General features: G+C 49.4%; 1 protein-coding gene across 2 annotated transcripts in view; it reads left to right on the top strand.

Annotated features, from left to right (window-relative positions):
* The window catches only part of LOC139104531 (protein bric-a-brac 1), a 347372-nt gene that overhangs the window by 74888 nt on the left and 258277 nt on the right, over positions 1-14207 (top strand). The window contains exon 5 of one of the 2 annotated variants that reach the window (XM_070660049.1): positions 3689-4858. In XM_070660049.1, the coding sequence (XP_070516150.1) occupies positions 3896-4858 (963 nt within the window). In that variant the 5' untranslated portion in view covers positions 3689-3895. Of the gene's footprint in view, positions 1-2902; positions 4859-14207 lie in introns of those variants that run through there. The other variant, XM_070660050.1, reaches the window with a different exon arrangement.

Here is a 14207-nt window from a genome sequence, read left to right as displayed (position 1 = left end):
AGCGAATTTCCTGGGATTTATGCCTCTAACGAGACCGATCTGTTTGCGAATTTCTATTTTTATCACCGCGCTATAATTACGTGGCCGCTGCACCTGTACTAAAATCAAATTTCTCATTAATTCTTTCTCGCGGTTCCATCATCGCTCATCTTTTTAGACGGGGCAACGATAGCGAGGATCCAACGAGCAGGAAGCCCTTTTTCTGGAACTCGTGGCGATATTTTGGAAATTCGATTGAACTTTATTATCTCCGATTCTTAAGACATCAGCGAAATAATGCACTTGTCGATTTTTATTCGGTTAAATATTATACTAAATATTCAATGACTGGAAAGTTCTTCTCCAAGACTCAAAGTGATCATTTAGCAATTTAGCTTCTAGGTTTTCTTCTCATAATTCACAAGATATCGAGAAATAAATTCTGTTTTGTCTGATTGAAATATACTGAATTGTACTTCGTCGGCAGTATTTGAGAGTGCAGCGGGAAATTTCGTGGACTCGTCCGAGGAAATTAAGAGAACATTTTTAGATGTACGGGCGACCCTAACGTAACGCTTGCTCTATTACCAAAATTCGAGTTAATAGCCAGTTAAGGGAGTCCGGCCGGCAGGTCTCGTAAGGGTCGAGCGTGGAGGACCGTCTCTCTTTGTAGCCTTAATTCAATTAAGACCGCCATCTTTCCTGGCCGGCACCGCCGACGTCGCGCTCATAACTCCGTTATCGAGGCACGACTGCCCAAATTCGATCGTCAATACCGTCTTGTTGGTCTTTGGGACACGGCAGACAGTAAAACCGCGACGACGCTGAATAATCGTCGGCTCTTTGCATCGCCAATTACCGCGCCACGTGCCGGCCGCCGGCGAAAAAGAAATAAAAAAAAAAAAAAGGTAGAGAACATCTTTGGGGATGCAGCTCGCGAGATGGTTGAGGTAACGAGCAACAATCTGCTTGCTCACTTTCGCAGATCGGAATAAATTACCGAGAGAGAGCCTATCCGCCGCGGATTTTTTTTTTTTTTTTTTCAAAATTGTATTACTAAAGCAGCATATCTGAACGTTCAGCGAATATAACTATTTAAGATCCGCTGTAGTGTTTGAAACATTATAGTAAATAATTCAATGCAGTTTCTATTACAGCCATCTATCCTCGCAATTATAGATATCTATTCCTGGACTTCCCGAACTTCGTACGTCGAAAAGACGCTCGCGATTCTTTCTTATTTCGGAAATAATTCAAAGGCGGAGAGCATCGTACCTTTTCTCGCCGCTGCTTTAAAAAATATTCAATATTGCACCGAAAAAGTCCGCTATACCCATCGTTCGTTTCGTGAATTTCTCTCAATTTTTATCTCGTCGAATCGGCGATTCTAAATCCGTTGCGGACATACGTGCTCGCAGCTTGAGAATCCTACGGCGTTAACTTCTGGGAAACGTATTCTAGACGCGGCGTGAAATATCATTCATTCGTCAACTCGGGCGCTAATTTATTACAGCTGTTTCCGAGAAGAAGAAACGCCGCGAGTAATCGACCTGTGTAACGTGGTGTACCCAGGCTCATTTAGAAGATAGAGCCAGGAGCCGCGCGTTTCTACTTGCTCGTCTCGCCGCTATCAGGACAATCGTTATTGTGCGCAGGTGCAATAAGATCCTTGCGCTTAATGTGCGAGAGACGAGAAATTCAAAAACGCCGTCCGCGTCTGTGCGAGTTGCTGCCGCCAGCGTTCGTTGAACTCACTTACACCAGCTGTAAAAGAACAAATTTACTCAACTTTTTTTCATTGGGTCGGCAAACTAAACGCTACATACTTTTTTCGCATCTTTCCGCGGCTCTCTGTAGAGGAGTAAAGTCAAGTCTATTCGACACCGACTGTTTTCGTTTTCGTCTCGAAGAAACTAAAAAAAGGAGAAACATAATTTCTCCGCTAGGTCTTGAACTCAAACCGGGAATCGTTAATATTAGTTTCGCTTTTTACGTTTCTCGAATAAATAGCAGAGTCACCTAGATAACGCGTGGTCTCTTGGACCGCGTTGGCGTCTCCGTCGATCGCGCTCTCAAAAAATACTTTCTCGTTACCCACTCGTTTAAATCTCACCGGTCACAGAGCGCAATCTACTTCCGCAGGGTGCCGGCCGCGCGATTCTTTCGTAGAACGCATTGATTCTTACGCGATACCTGAAGAAAGAGAGAGCACAGTCCCCGTCATCGACGTTCGTCGTCGTCGTCGTCGTCGTCGCCGTGCTCTCCACCTTCGCTCGGCGATACTAGTATAACGACGGAACAACCACCACCACCACCTCCGCCATCAGCAAAGCGCGGCCTCCTCTCATCATCATCAGCGGATCGCCGTTTCGGGAGGCCGATCGGCGAGCCTCGCTGGGGCCGATGCCGCGCGAGAGAGAATTCTCTCCTTCTCGGACGGCGAACAAAGCGAGACGCGTGGTCTCGCGGGAGTCCGCGAGAGTGAGAGAAGCGGTTACGAGGCGGTCTCCGGGGGCGGCGCCTGTCGGCGCGTCCGATCGGAAGGCAAGCCGCGCGATTGGCCGGCAGTTCTGCGGTGCGAGGGCAACATGAGGACGCGTGAGGGCCGTGAGGGCCGTGAGGTACGGCGGTGGGTACCTCCACCCGCGCGGCGCGCAACATAGCCGTCTCCTTGCCGTGGTACGCGTTCCTCTCTCCTGCCGCCGTCACCACCGCCGCCGTGCCTATCGTTACCGCCGGTACGTCTCGCCGCACCGCGTCCTCGCGCGAGCGCGCGCGATATCGGCCGCGCCACCGCCGCTTGCCGCCGCCGCCGCCGCCGCTGCCGCTGCCGCTGCCGTCGCCGCCGTCGTCGTCGCTGCCGTTGCCGCGAACCGCTGCGCCGCGCACGGTGCCTCCACTGCCGTTCGAGCGAACCCGCCGCCGCGTTGCCTGGCCCTCTCAGTCGCGACGCGCTCGTCACGGGGTGCAGATCGTACGTCGTTTGTCGCTTCGACACCCTACGCCGCGCGCAGCACGCGCTTCTCACGCGGACCCTCGCCGCGATCCGCATTCGCACCCGTACCGCGTAATCTTGTAATCTCGTCCCGGGTACCGCTACGTCGCCGTCGTGATTGTTGTCGTCGCGTTTCGAGTTGGTTGGTGGTGGGTGGTTTATGGTGAAATTTTATTCTCTCTCTTTTTCTCTCTCTCTTTCTCTCTCTCTTTTTCTTTCGCACGCGGACGAACCCTCAGAGTGACAGACACTTCGATGAGACTCAAGTGACGATAGGTGGAAACTGTTGAAAGAGAGGAGATATTATAAGTGAAGGGCAGAGTAAAGATCAAGTGTGCCGCGTGGTGCGTCGAAACGGGGACGGTGTCCCTCCCCCCCTCCTCCCGTCACGGGATTACCTCGATCCCTCGGGAGATTCTCTCCGTCGTGTACGATGCTTCGTTGGGGAAGACGAGGCGAACTCTAACTCGTTGAAAGCGCCGGGAGTGGATTAGAGCACGGCGTATTCCGAGCCACGTTTCGGAGCTAGGCTTAAAGATGCTCGACCGCGACGTCCCAGCGGGACGATGACGCTCGCGTCGGTTCGCGTCTGACAGATCCGCGCACGTTGTCGCGAGGCGCGCGGACGAAATCTTTCGCACTCACCCCGCGTCGTATCGCGCGGACATCTGGCGGTTTATCGTGCGACAGTGCATATTGCAGGGTGTGTTGCAGATGCGGCCACGTTGCTGAATCCGATCAGGGTGAACGTTGCCGAGAATTCGAGACGAGACGACCCACGAGGAGGAGACTGGAGGTAGAGACGAAAAGAGACGAAGAATCGCGCGGAAAGCGTAAAAAGCGGGAGTCGCCTGGCGAAATAGAGCGAGAAGAGATACCCTTCGTCCAAGGATACGAGCGGAAGGTGCCCTACGCGCGATCATGACGCAACAAAGCGGTGCTGGGTCACCCCAGCAGTTCTGTCTGCGATGGAACAACTACCAGACCAATCTGACAAACGTCTTCGATCAGCTTCTGCAAAGCGAGAGCTTCGTCGACGTGACCCTGGCCTGCGACGGGCACAGCGTCAAAGCTCACAAGATGGTCCTCTCGGCCTGCAGCCCATACTTCCAGGCGCTCTTCTTCGACAACCCCTGCCAGCATCCGATCGTTATCATGAAGGACATCAAATGGCCGGAGCTCAAGGCCGCGGTCGAGTTCATGTACAAGGGCGAGATCAACGTCTCCCAGGAGCAGATCGGGCCGTTGCTCAAGGTCGCGGAAAGTCTCAAGATTCGCGGCCTCGCGGACGTTAACAGCGAGCAGGAACTGACGTCCAGGCCTACTCTCGAGGAGGTTGCCACCGCGGCACTCCAGCGGAAAAAACGTCGTCGGATGTCTGGCGAGCGTTCGCCATCCACAACCAGCCCGGAGCGTGTTGGCTCCGGCAGCATCGGAACCGACGATCAGGATGTAATCGGCAGTAATATCGTCGTGCCCGAGATTCACAGCATGGTGCCGTCAACTGCCAGCTCGACCCCGAGATCTCTCGGCTCGCCTAGCACGCCCAGCATCTCCGTCACGCCGCAAATCAACCTGCAGGAACTTCCGGTTTCGCTGCCCTTACCGCCACCACCGCCACCGCCACCGCAGGGACAGCAGAGCTCTCACTCCCTGTCGACCCACCACGTGCCCGGCCACGTGACTTCCGGTCCGCACGCGCCCGTCAACCACCTGGGCGCCCACGGCCAGCAGCTCAGCGTGCAACAGCAGCAGCAGCAGCAGCAACAACAACAGCAGCAGCAACAGCAGCATCATCAGCAGGGCGCCGGCAATCAGCCCGGCGCCGGTGACGACCTCGAGATCAAGCCCGGCATCGCGGAGATGATTCGAGAGGAGGAAAGGGTGAGTCTTATTTAATTTTTCTTTTTTTTTATCTCCTCTATCACTTGTCACGCGAGAGAAAAAGTTTCCTGCTTAAAAAATGACGACCCGCGCGCAAGTAATAAATACGCCTAGATTATCGAGAAAATAATCGACGCCGACACGCGGAGCGTTTGTTAATATCGTTAACGTGAAATAGTGCTTTTCCATAATTCGTTGGGGGATTCAGTCGTTAAACTATAAATTAAAGGATCCGAGTGTCCCAGCGACGATTACATCCTAAACGCGTAAAAGCTCTCGCGCGTAACTGTTACGTCAGGCATTGTACACGCCTGAAAATGATTGCTAAACGAATCTTTCTTTATCGCGGTAAGAGTGATACTGTTTCTTGCGATTAATCCTCTTTCCCCGAGACGGACATTTGTCTTTGCACGCGTCAGCGCTAATATGTAATTTTCGATGCAAATTGTACAACAAGAATTCCATAATTGCATCAAGTGTTGTAATTAGAAGATTTTTATGTTCGTGATAACGTCGAATCGCTCAGATATGTATTCCGATGCGCTGAATGTAACTTTCCTGTTTTTACGACGGCAGAATATTACTTCTCTTCTTACTGGAGATAAATTAGTTGAAATAATATGCGGGAAGAACAAAAAAAAAAAAAAGATCCGTCGGAATTACACTCGCTTGTTAACGAGAATAGGATAAAAACAGCATTTCCGTCAGAAGTAACGTTAGATTTTCATGACTCAAGAAATGCACGTAAAAATGAACAAAAAAAAAATTGATTAGTTCTCTTAGATATAAATGCTGGATGGAAAGTTTTTTTCGAGCGCCAGGTGCTGAGCCGCAGATTAGATTCATACACACAGATAGAGGATATATAAAATGCATTTTCTAATTTAAATTACAATGCGTCATGAGTTAATTAGGAATTTAATTTTATTATGATTCGATGTTGAATAAACGCGCGGAAATATATTTCCGCGGCGCAGCCGGGAATTTGCGCACGCGCATAAATTTAAATTTATTCCGACAGAGTCGATCGAACGAGATTTGCGAGAGGAATCCCCAATATTTGTTTAATATTTAGAAATAATTCGACAACGGGAGAGAGTCAATTAAAAAGTTTTTCCTTCCACCGGTCAGAAACGTGCCGGTGAATTGAAATAAGAAACGACGGCGTTTTCTCTCTTTCTCTCTCACGGACAAACTCCCGGCAAACTTCTCCTACGGATCAAAACTTTGGCGCGCTCCGGGGCGGTTAACCCGAAATCGCAATTTTCCCCGATGGAAAACGAAGATGTTTCCCCGCTGACCTCGGCCGATCGTTAACGAGAGAGCCCGGTGGTCCGCGTTCCGCGCGCTTCTCGCGTCATTAAGGCACACGCGTTCGTCCTAGACAAGGGAAACGGCGATCCTCGAGGAAAGCGGCGGCTCTCCCGTGTAATTAGTCTTCGTGGCGGTAACGGAAAAGTCGCGGGCGCGCGTCGGAGAAACGACAGCCGCCAATTATACCGAGCGTGAGTTTTCGCGCCGAAACCGCCGGCGCGTTCGGACGGCCGCGAAGGGTGGACGAGTGTGGCACAGGGGTGACGCGACAGCGGAGGGAAAGAGAGGCCCGCGCGCTTTTCCGCGGCCGGAGGTGGAGGGCCATCCCAATTACCCGGCGATTGGCTTCGACGGTATGCGCTAATTGAGAGTATCAATGAACGTCAATGAGCGCAGTCAATATTTGGCCGGGGTGCATCCGGCCGAGCGTTTTGTAACGTTCTTTTTGTTAAAGCGGATGACAAATATTGACCGCGCTCGTTCGCGTTCGCGCGCGTACGTGACACAAACACACGCACGTACGCACACCCGCACGTAGCCGGCCGGTCACACGTACGCGCGCGCGCACGCCTGGGGTATCGACTGTTCTCGTTAATTACATCGGGACGACGGTGTCTCCTGCATTATTTATCGTCCGCTACCGGTGCAAGTTATTAAGCGTGCGGCTAGTTACAAGCCGTTTTGTAACTAGCACGACGACCGCCGGACGTAGGGAGGGGGAGTCAGGTTGGCACCGACTTGGGACGGACAGTTAACTTTGTTCTGACAAAATATATTCCTATGTCTCGCTCGCACCTCGTTTTCAGCAATCGCGCCCGTTCGTCCGTTACCTTTCGCGACGGCGAGCGTATAATCGCGCCATTTATTTGTATCGATAAAATGATCGATGTTAATGTAACGCTCGCTATCTTGATTAAATTTAACCCGATCGTATGCATATATTTCGCTTGTAAAAACCGTTGTCTAGAATTCTACAGTTGGAAATAATAAACACTCCGATGCATTATTCAAGGTTTATCTTATAGATGTATAATACGTATATTATAATTCACATCGGCGTTTTTATGTTGTTTATGTAACGTAATCCGATAAGTAGGATAAAAGTCTTAATGCATGAATATCTAACGTTACATGAGAATTCTCCATGAGAATATCAAGTTCCGAAGCTAATCGGAAAGTTAAATAAGTTTAATTATTATCTTACCTAATACCCCCGGACGAATGTGAATGCAATTCGATGTAGTCGAAGCTTGATTAGGAGGGCTCGTCTTTGCCCGCTTACGTGCGGCCGCGGGAGATTATTCGACGGGGATTGCGGTTTAGCGATTCGGAGGCGAGTTTAAACGCCGATATTTCTTTTCCCTGATCTTTCGGACCGCGCGGAGCCTACCGTGCTGTGGGCGGAATCGAGTCCCCGCGTTTCGAGGGGACCGCGCCGTTTACGCGCGGGAGAGCACGGATCGAGACTGATTCCGGCGCGCGTCAGTCGAGTTCAATCTAGGAAATTAAAGTGAGCGACCGGCTCGCGCGGCTAGAGTAAGCGGCATTATTTTTTTTTTTCCTCCTCCCGGGGCGCGCACACGTCGCCGGTCCCGGCGCACCGTGACGTAATCCGCTATACGTATATAATGGTTATAACATTCCGCGGAATTCCATTATGTTAACGCAACCACGTTCCAATTCTCCGGGTATGCCTGCCTGACTGCCTGGCTGCCTGCGCGCGCGTATCGTAAATGCGCGCCGTTGTAGTATCGCAACTATTCCGCGGTGCCTTTCCGATTAAAATACCTAATTGATGCGGGCGAGGGGAAGCCAATGGCGGATCGTGGAATGCCAAGCCGCGAGAGCACCGCCAAGCAACGGTCGACACGGAATTTTTTTTTTACGCGACGAATGAAAGAAGAAAAGAGAGGGGAAAAAAAAGAGAGAGAGAAAGAGAATAATTATACAAGTAGATGAAATGAAATAAAATGTAATTATGCAGATTGCAGTAAATGAACGAAATGCATTGCCATTTCTGCGAGGGAAAGAGAAAGAGGGAGAGAAAAGGGAGAGAGAGAGAGAACGAGAGAGACAAGAGGATTTGTAGAAAAAAGAGAAAGCGATGTTTTCATTTATATAAACACTATATCAGTATTAGCGTGAAAGTTCGTGGATTAATTTATTCAAGATAAAGAGAAACGTAAGTTGGAAACCACGAATGAAGTGGTGAAGTAAGTTTGAAGAAAAAGTACGGACGGATGGTACACGAGATGCTCGTTAGATTATTGACTTAAGTGCTTGGGGAATTTTGTTCTCTTTGCATCTAATTCTAATAACTTTATTTTTATTGAATTAAGAGCCGAGCTCTCGAGCGTACGATCGGGATTGAGAGCCGATTCCGGGCTTCACATTCATCACGAGAGTTGCCGAAGGTCGGTTTCATAATTTCAAATCTTGTCGTCGAAGTATTTCTTGAAAAGAGAAGATATTTCTTCTAAATATATAAAGTTTCGTCGCTCGAAGATTGGTTTCATAATAACAAACCCCGTCTCCGACGTATGTACCCGAAGTTTCTTTTGAGCCGGCGAGAATATTTTTAAAAACGCATACATAAATTATAAAGACTACACTTCGTTATGTACATCAATAACGAAAATCTTAATACGAGAATTTTTGTTGAATACCAGAACTAAATTCCTCTCAACGAATATCCGATTCTTTATCACGAAGCACGCCGGCAAACATGTTGACTAAAACGAACGCCGATCTTCTGTCTCGTCCGAAATTACCGTACGCGAGCAACAGATTCGCCAATTATGACGACTGGTGTTTCATTCAATAAGCTTCGATATTTTATTGGTCACATTAGCGTTCAGGATTGCATTAATGAACGTAACGCAACGAATTAACGCACCTCACCTTTTTTTTTTTTATTTCTTTTTAATAACGGGCGACCTTCCGCAACTCTGAAATTAGGAAATCAACGGGGAGCGTCCTAAGTTATGAATCGCTCGCCTCCGGCGGCGAAAACCGGCGACAATGATTATTTATATCTCGAACGGGCCCTGAGACCCCGGAGGGGACTTACGATAACGTATACCCGGCATTACGCAGTATAAATATAAATCATATTTCACCTGTCGCGCGTGCGAGCCTCGCGATGCATCTCTCGCGATCGCTTAATAATCGCGACGTTTAATCGTTCATATATCGAAGAACAGGTTATTCGCAATTCATTACTTATTGCGGAGAACATTATTAAGTAGCGGTTCAATATTTTCAACTGACGGCAAATATGTTTTTACAATAAACGCAGCGCTTGATCATTTACGCGCTGGAGATAAGAACAAACTTGATTAAATCAATTCCGTCAAGTCGCAAATAAATATTCCTCTTTTTTTTCTTTTTTTTCAAAGATGCGACAATTTGTTAAAAATTACAATCGCGGACGTTATTAAATATCACTTCTAAAAAACACATCGCGCCGACGTAAGAGATATCGGACTTCGGGATCGCGCAATAGAGAGTTTAAAATAATAAAAATGTTAAGATAACACGAATTATGCAGCATCAACGTGATTTCTGGAAATGATCTGAAATGATCGCGAGACTCGCGCCGTCGGAAATGGGCTAGGAGAAGCGCGATACTCGGGAAGGGTGACGACGAAGGGTGAGGGTGGCGGCGAGCGCGTCCCCCGAAAAGTGTACACAGTGTACAACACGAGAAGCAGCAAAGCGTGATCACGCGGTCGGTGGAGCTCGAAAGGGCGGGTCGAAAAAAATTTAATCTTCCCTCGCATTATCCTTTTTGGCAATAACGGCTTTACCTCCCGGATCGTTCTGCCCTGCCGTCCTCCCGTGTTCGCTCTTTCTCCCTGCTCTCCTCTTCCTTTCTACTCTCTCGCGTACGGGAGCGAGAAGAAGAGAAAGAGAGAGAGAGAGGCGGGACGAGGGGCTAGGGGAGACCGGCAGGAGAGAACGGATCCCCGACGCGTCGGCAGAGAAAAAAGTCGCGAAACAGTAAATCGTGAATTGTAGTAACCGAGCGCCATTCATCCTGATACACCGGATGTGACTACATATTTCCTTCGTTCCGTTTAAATTAGTGTTTTTGCCCGGCGCGGCCTTGATTGTGTTTTCGCGCGTCTCCCACGCTTTCGCGCGTGTGCGAGTGCATCTCGCTGGCGCGCGCGAGCAGGCCGATGGCACACACGACTCTCGTCTCCGCGTTCCCGTTGTTTCTCCTACGCCGTGGGTGTGTTGGGGCGTGCACGTACGTCCGCGGCGACGTTCCGCGGCGCGCGTAAAAACGCGCACACGTCGATCGGCCGCGTTGATCAACGCGTAACGTAAGCGATACATCAGGAGAGCGAGAGGATTGTCCCGACGGGGCTCAAAATTGAAAAGCCCGCCCCCGATGTATTAAAATGCGCGCGTTACCCCGCCGCCCGTTCGTCCCTCGCCGTCTACGTCCTACCGCCTTTCGGCCCTTCGTCCAGAAAACGATCGCGATACGAGCGCGGGCCCCGGTATCGCTCGCGTCGCGCTCAGAAGTCGATTACTGCGCTGTCAGAAGTGATCGAGAGGGCCTCCCTCGCGCTGTTTGACACGTATCGACGTTACTCCGGTGATTTCGGGCCTCCGACGCTAGTCGTGTTTTATGCGCTTCCTACTCCCGACGCCGGGCCGACTCGGCAAGCTGCCTCTTAATTTGATTAAGCGTTGTTTAAATATATCAAATTAAACCAGAGCCGACTTCTTATGAAACGAAATGAAAAATGAGATCTAATATTTGACAACCAGCTATTACTTGAAATTGAATTCGCCGCTGTCATTAGAGCTCTCGACTATGTTCGTTCGAAACCTAAGAAGAATAGGATGAAGATACGGACAAAGAAAATCACTTTCTGCCTCAACGTGCGTTAAAATTAATTGCTCAATTAGGGTTAAAATCCACCTAGCGCGCTCCTCCCCGGACGGATTCTCTCCGTTTTCTTCCTTCTCGCGGCGAGACTTCGCACTTATGCTTCGAATGGACGTCGCTCCCCGGCTCCGGTCCAGTTCCTGGCCTTTTTTGCGCACGAGTGCCCGCGTTCGCGCACGCAAGTTCCGCTCACGCGATATCTTTTCGTAGACACGTGCATTACGCGACACACGGAGCTGTAGCCGCGGGCCTCTCCGGTCAAGTCCGCGTCATCTCTTTCTTTTTTTTTTTTCGGGGCACACGCCATCGGTCGCGTCGTCCTCGTCGCAAGGACGAGTCGGAAAAAATTGGCGGGTGCCTCGTTTCGCCGCTCGCGAAAGATCTCGAAAGTAGATACGGACCTCTTTCCTCCCGTCTTCCGCTCCTCCCGGATTGTCCCGGTTCGCGTTACGTGGCCACCCTTTCGCCGCTCAACGGAGGACTATTTTATAATAAGGACCGGCTTCGCGGGCATAATGATATGTATTTTAAATATTTCGAAAATTGCCTTCCTAGGAAACTCCTCGCATAATGGCAATACTTGGAATATAATCCCGGGGTAACCGGACCGCATAGGCGCCCGAGCACTTAACTTCTCTCGGACCCTCACCCCGCGCCGCCACCGAGGGAAGCCCCTCTTTTCTCTTCCTCCCTCCCTCCCCTCCGTCCTCCTCTTTTTATATCTCCTCTTCAAACGATCCCTTTTCCCCTTTTCCGCTTTTGTGTTTTTTCCTTTTTATTTTTTATTTTTTTTTCTTTTTCTTTTTCCTCTCTTCTTCGACATTAGCTCGCCGCGTCGGCACCGCTTCTTGCCACTTTCCTTCCTCGCTTCGGAAATCGTCTCGCGCTGGGTTAACCGGACTGAATATATTCCGCGGGATTTATCTCCGCGAAATCATTGCCGACCGGCAGTATCGGGATAATACACGCAGGACGGACGGAGTATCTCAGACTCGCGTTTTTCCCTTCGTCCGCGAAATTCCTCTTTTCACGATCTGCTCTCACAACTTTGTAATACTCCACTTTAAATATTTTTCTAAGGATTGCTCATGTTAAAATTCTCCATTAAAGTTCTTTTAAAATGGAATGTAAAATAATATTTTATTACCCGGTGTTTCTTCCGCCAGATTGTAATCTTTGATGATAAATGAGTTCGCGATTCTGCCTCCGCTTTTTAATTTCCACAAAAGATTATCTCAAAATGTGAGAGCAGGGGGGAGGGCATTCTTTCTAATTGCATAGATTTTCTCAAACACTCCGCAAACACTCTGTTCCGCTGAAGAATCACTCGGGTGTTCCGAATCTCGCTCGAGAAAGTATCTCTCGGCGCAACGCTCTTGCCGGTTTACCTGCCGCCGAGTTTCTTTATGGTCCTTTATTCCCTACTTTACGAAATGATACTCGCCTTCTACCCGTTTAGGAGCCAGAATTTTCGCTGAAAACCCGCTTTCTCTATCAATTTTTAAATAATACTTTGATGCGAAATTATATGTGCGTTACAAGCAATTATTTTTAACACGGAATGATTTTGATTGGCCTCTCTCACTTTCACCCGGCATTGTTTTTAATTCAAACGGATTTAGAAAGAGATAAAAGAACGAACCTTCGATCTAGAACGAGAGATAATATCTTTACCGGGAAATAGTTACGGATTAATTCCTATCGACAGAACAAAAAAAAAAAAAAAAAAAAAAAAAATGGCTGTCGGTGTTATCGTTGGCCTAAGTGGAGTTCCACACGGAAGCTATTGTACTTTCTCGGACACTTTAGGAAATTCGATAAATCGCCCCGTCTCTTTCCCAACGAAGAGAAAGGAGGAGAGCCGCGACGTCGACGCTCCATTTTTCCAGAGCGGTGGTTACGTTAAGGCGCGCGCTGAAAATTGCAAAAGAATTCGCCTCGAGTGGCGGCGACCGCCGAGTACTCGGGAAGTCGAAAGTTACCCTGAAATCCGCGTCTGGCCTCGGTCCCGCGGGAGGCGGCGACCTTCGCGGCGTCGCTCGTTCGGGGAATGCATTATTTTGCGACATGGAAATGCCCTCGGACCGGAAATCGATGTCGGATCGCTTAAGTAATACGCGGGGAAAACGCGACCGCTTAACGTTCCCCGTATTTTTCCCCTCGACGACGACAAGCGTTTCAAGCGAAACCCCGGACGAGGAGAAAAAGGGCCGCGGGGTTGGAGAAATCAAGTGGCGGAAAAGAGGGAGCGAGACGGCCGGTCAAAAAGGGAAGGCGAAAGATCCGCTCGTTGATAAAAGTTGTATGCGCGTCCACCCGGAACGTCCGCGGACGCTATTCGTGAAACATTCAAGCGGACGACGGCTCGAAAGACGCTCCTGCCGACTTGAAATTCCCGCAACGACTTCTCCGTAATAATGTAACGATCGCGGTCTACTGCACGGCGGACCTCCGCGCCTCGCTCTTTATCGTTCAATTCCCAAGTCGCGATTTTCGCTGCGGGACCGTGTCTCCGTTATGAATTTCTCTGCCGGAACAAGCGTTTGCGCGACAAACACGAGAAGGAGAAGAAGAGCTGCCAGGAATAATTTAATTTGACCGAATAAGCGAATAAAAAAAAACCCATTTATTTATCTAATTATATCCGTGGTCAATAATCGTCAATAAATAAACTTTAACAATAGATGATTAAAATTGAGCTGCGTAGCTGCATTTTTTTATATTCACGCGATGACGAGAAACACGCTGCCCCGACATCTAAAATCTCGGCGAGCTTCGATCGACGTATTGCGCGTCCCCGATGTTCGATCGCGAGTTAATCTCGCAGCGAATCTCGCTGCTAAGAAAGATGCCGCTCGTTTATCGGAGATCGTTTATAATCCTTCCGTCAGTTTCCGCGCCCTGCAAAATTCCGCGGAACGGATCGGCCCAGCCGGCCGGTTGCGTGCAGGCTCGATCAGAAACACAGAGGCGCATCGCGTTTTGCTCTTGATGCGCGACGACGACGCGGAAAAACGAAGAGGAAGGAGGGAGAGAGAGGGGCTTTATCGTTCGCGATCACGCAAAGTCACCGTTCCGAAAAAATGGTGATCTTGTAAGCGAGTTTAACAATTTTTCCGTTTAACTTTC

The sequence above is a fragment of the Cardiocondyla obscurior genome, linkage group LG08 (genome assembly GCF_019399895.1).
Source record: "Cardiocondyla obscurior isolate alpha-2009 linkage group LG08, Cobs3.1, whole genome shotgun sequence".
NCBI lineage: Eukaryota > Metazoa > Arthropoda > Insecta > Hymenoptera > Formicidae > Cardiocondyla > Cardiocondyla obscurior.
This window is presented reverse-complemented; position numbering and strand designations above follow the sequence as displayed.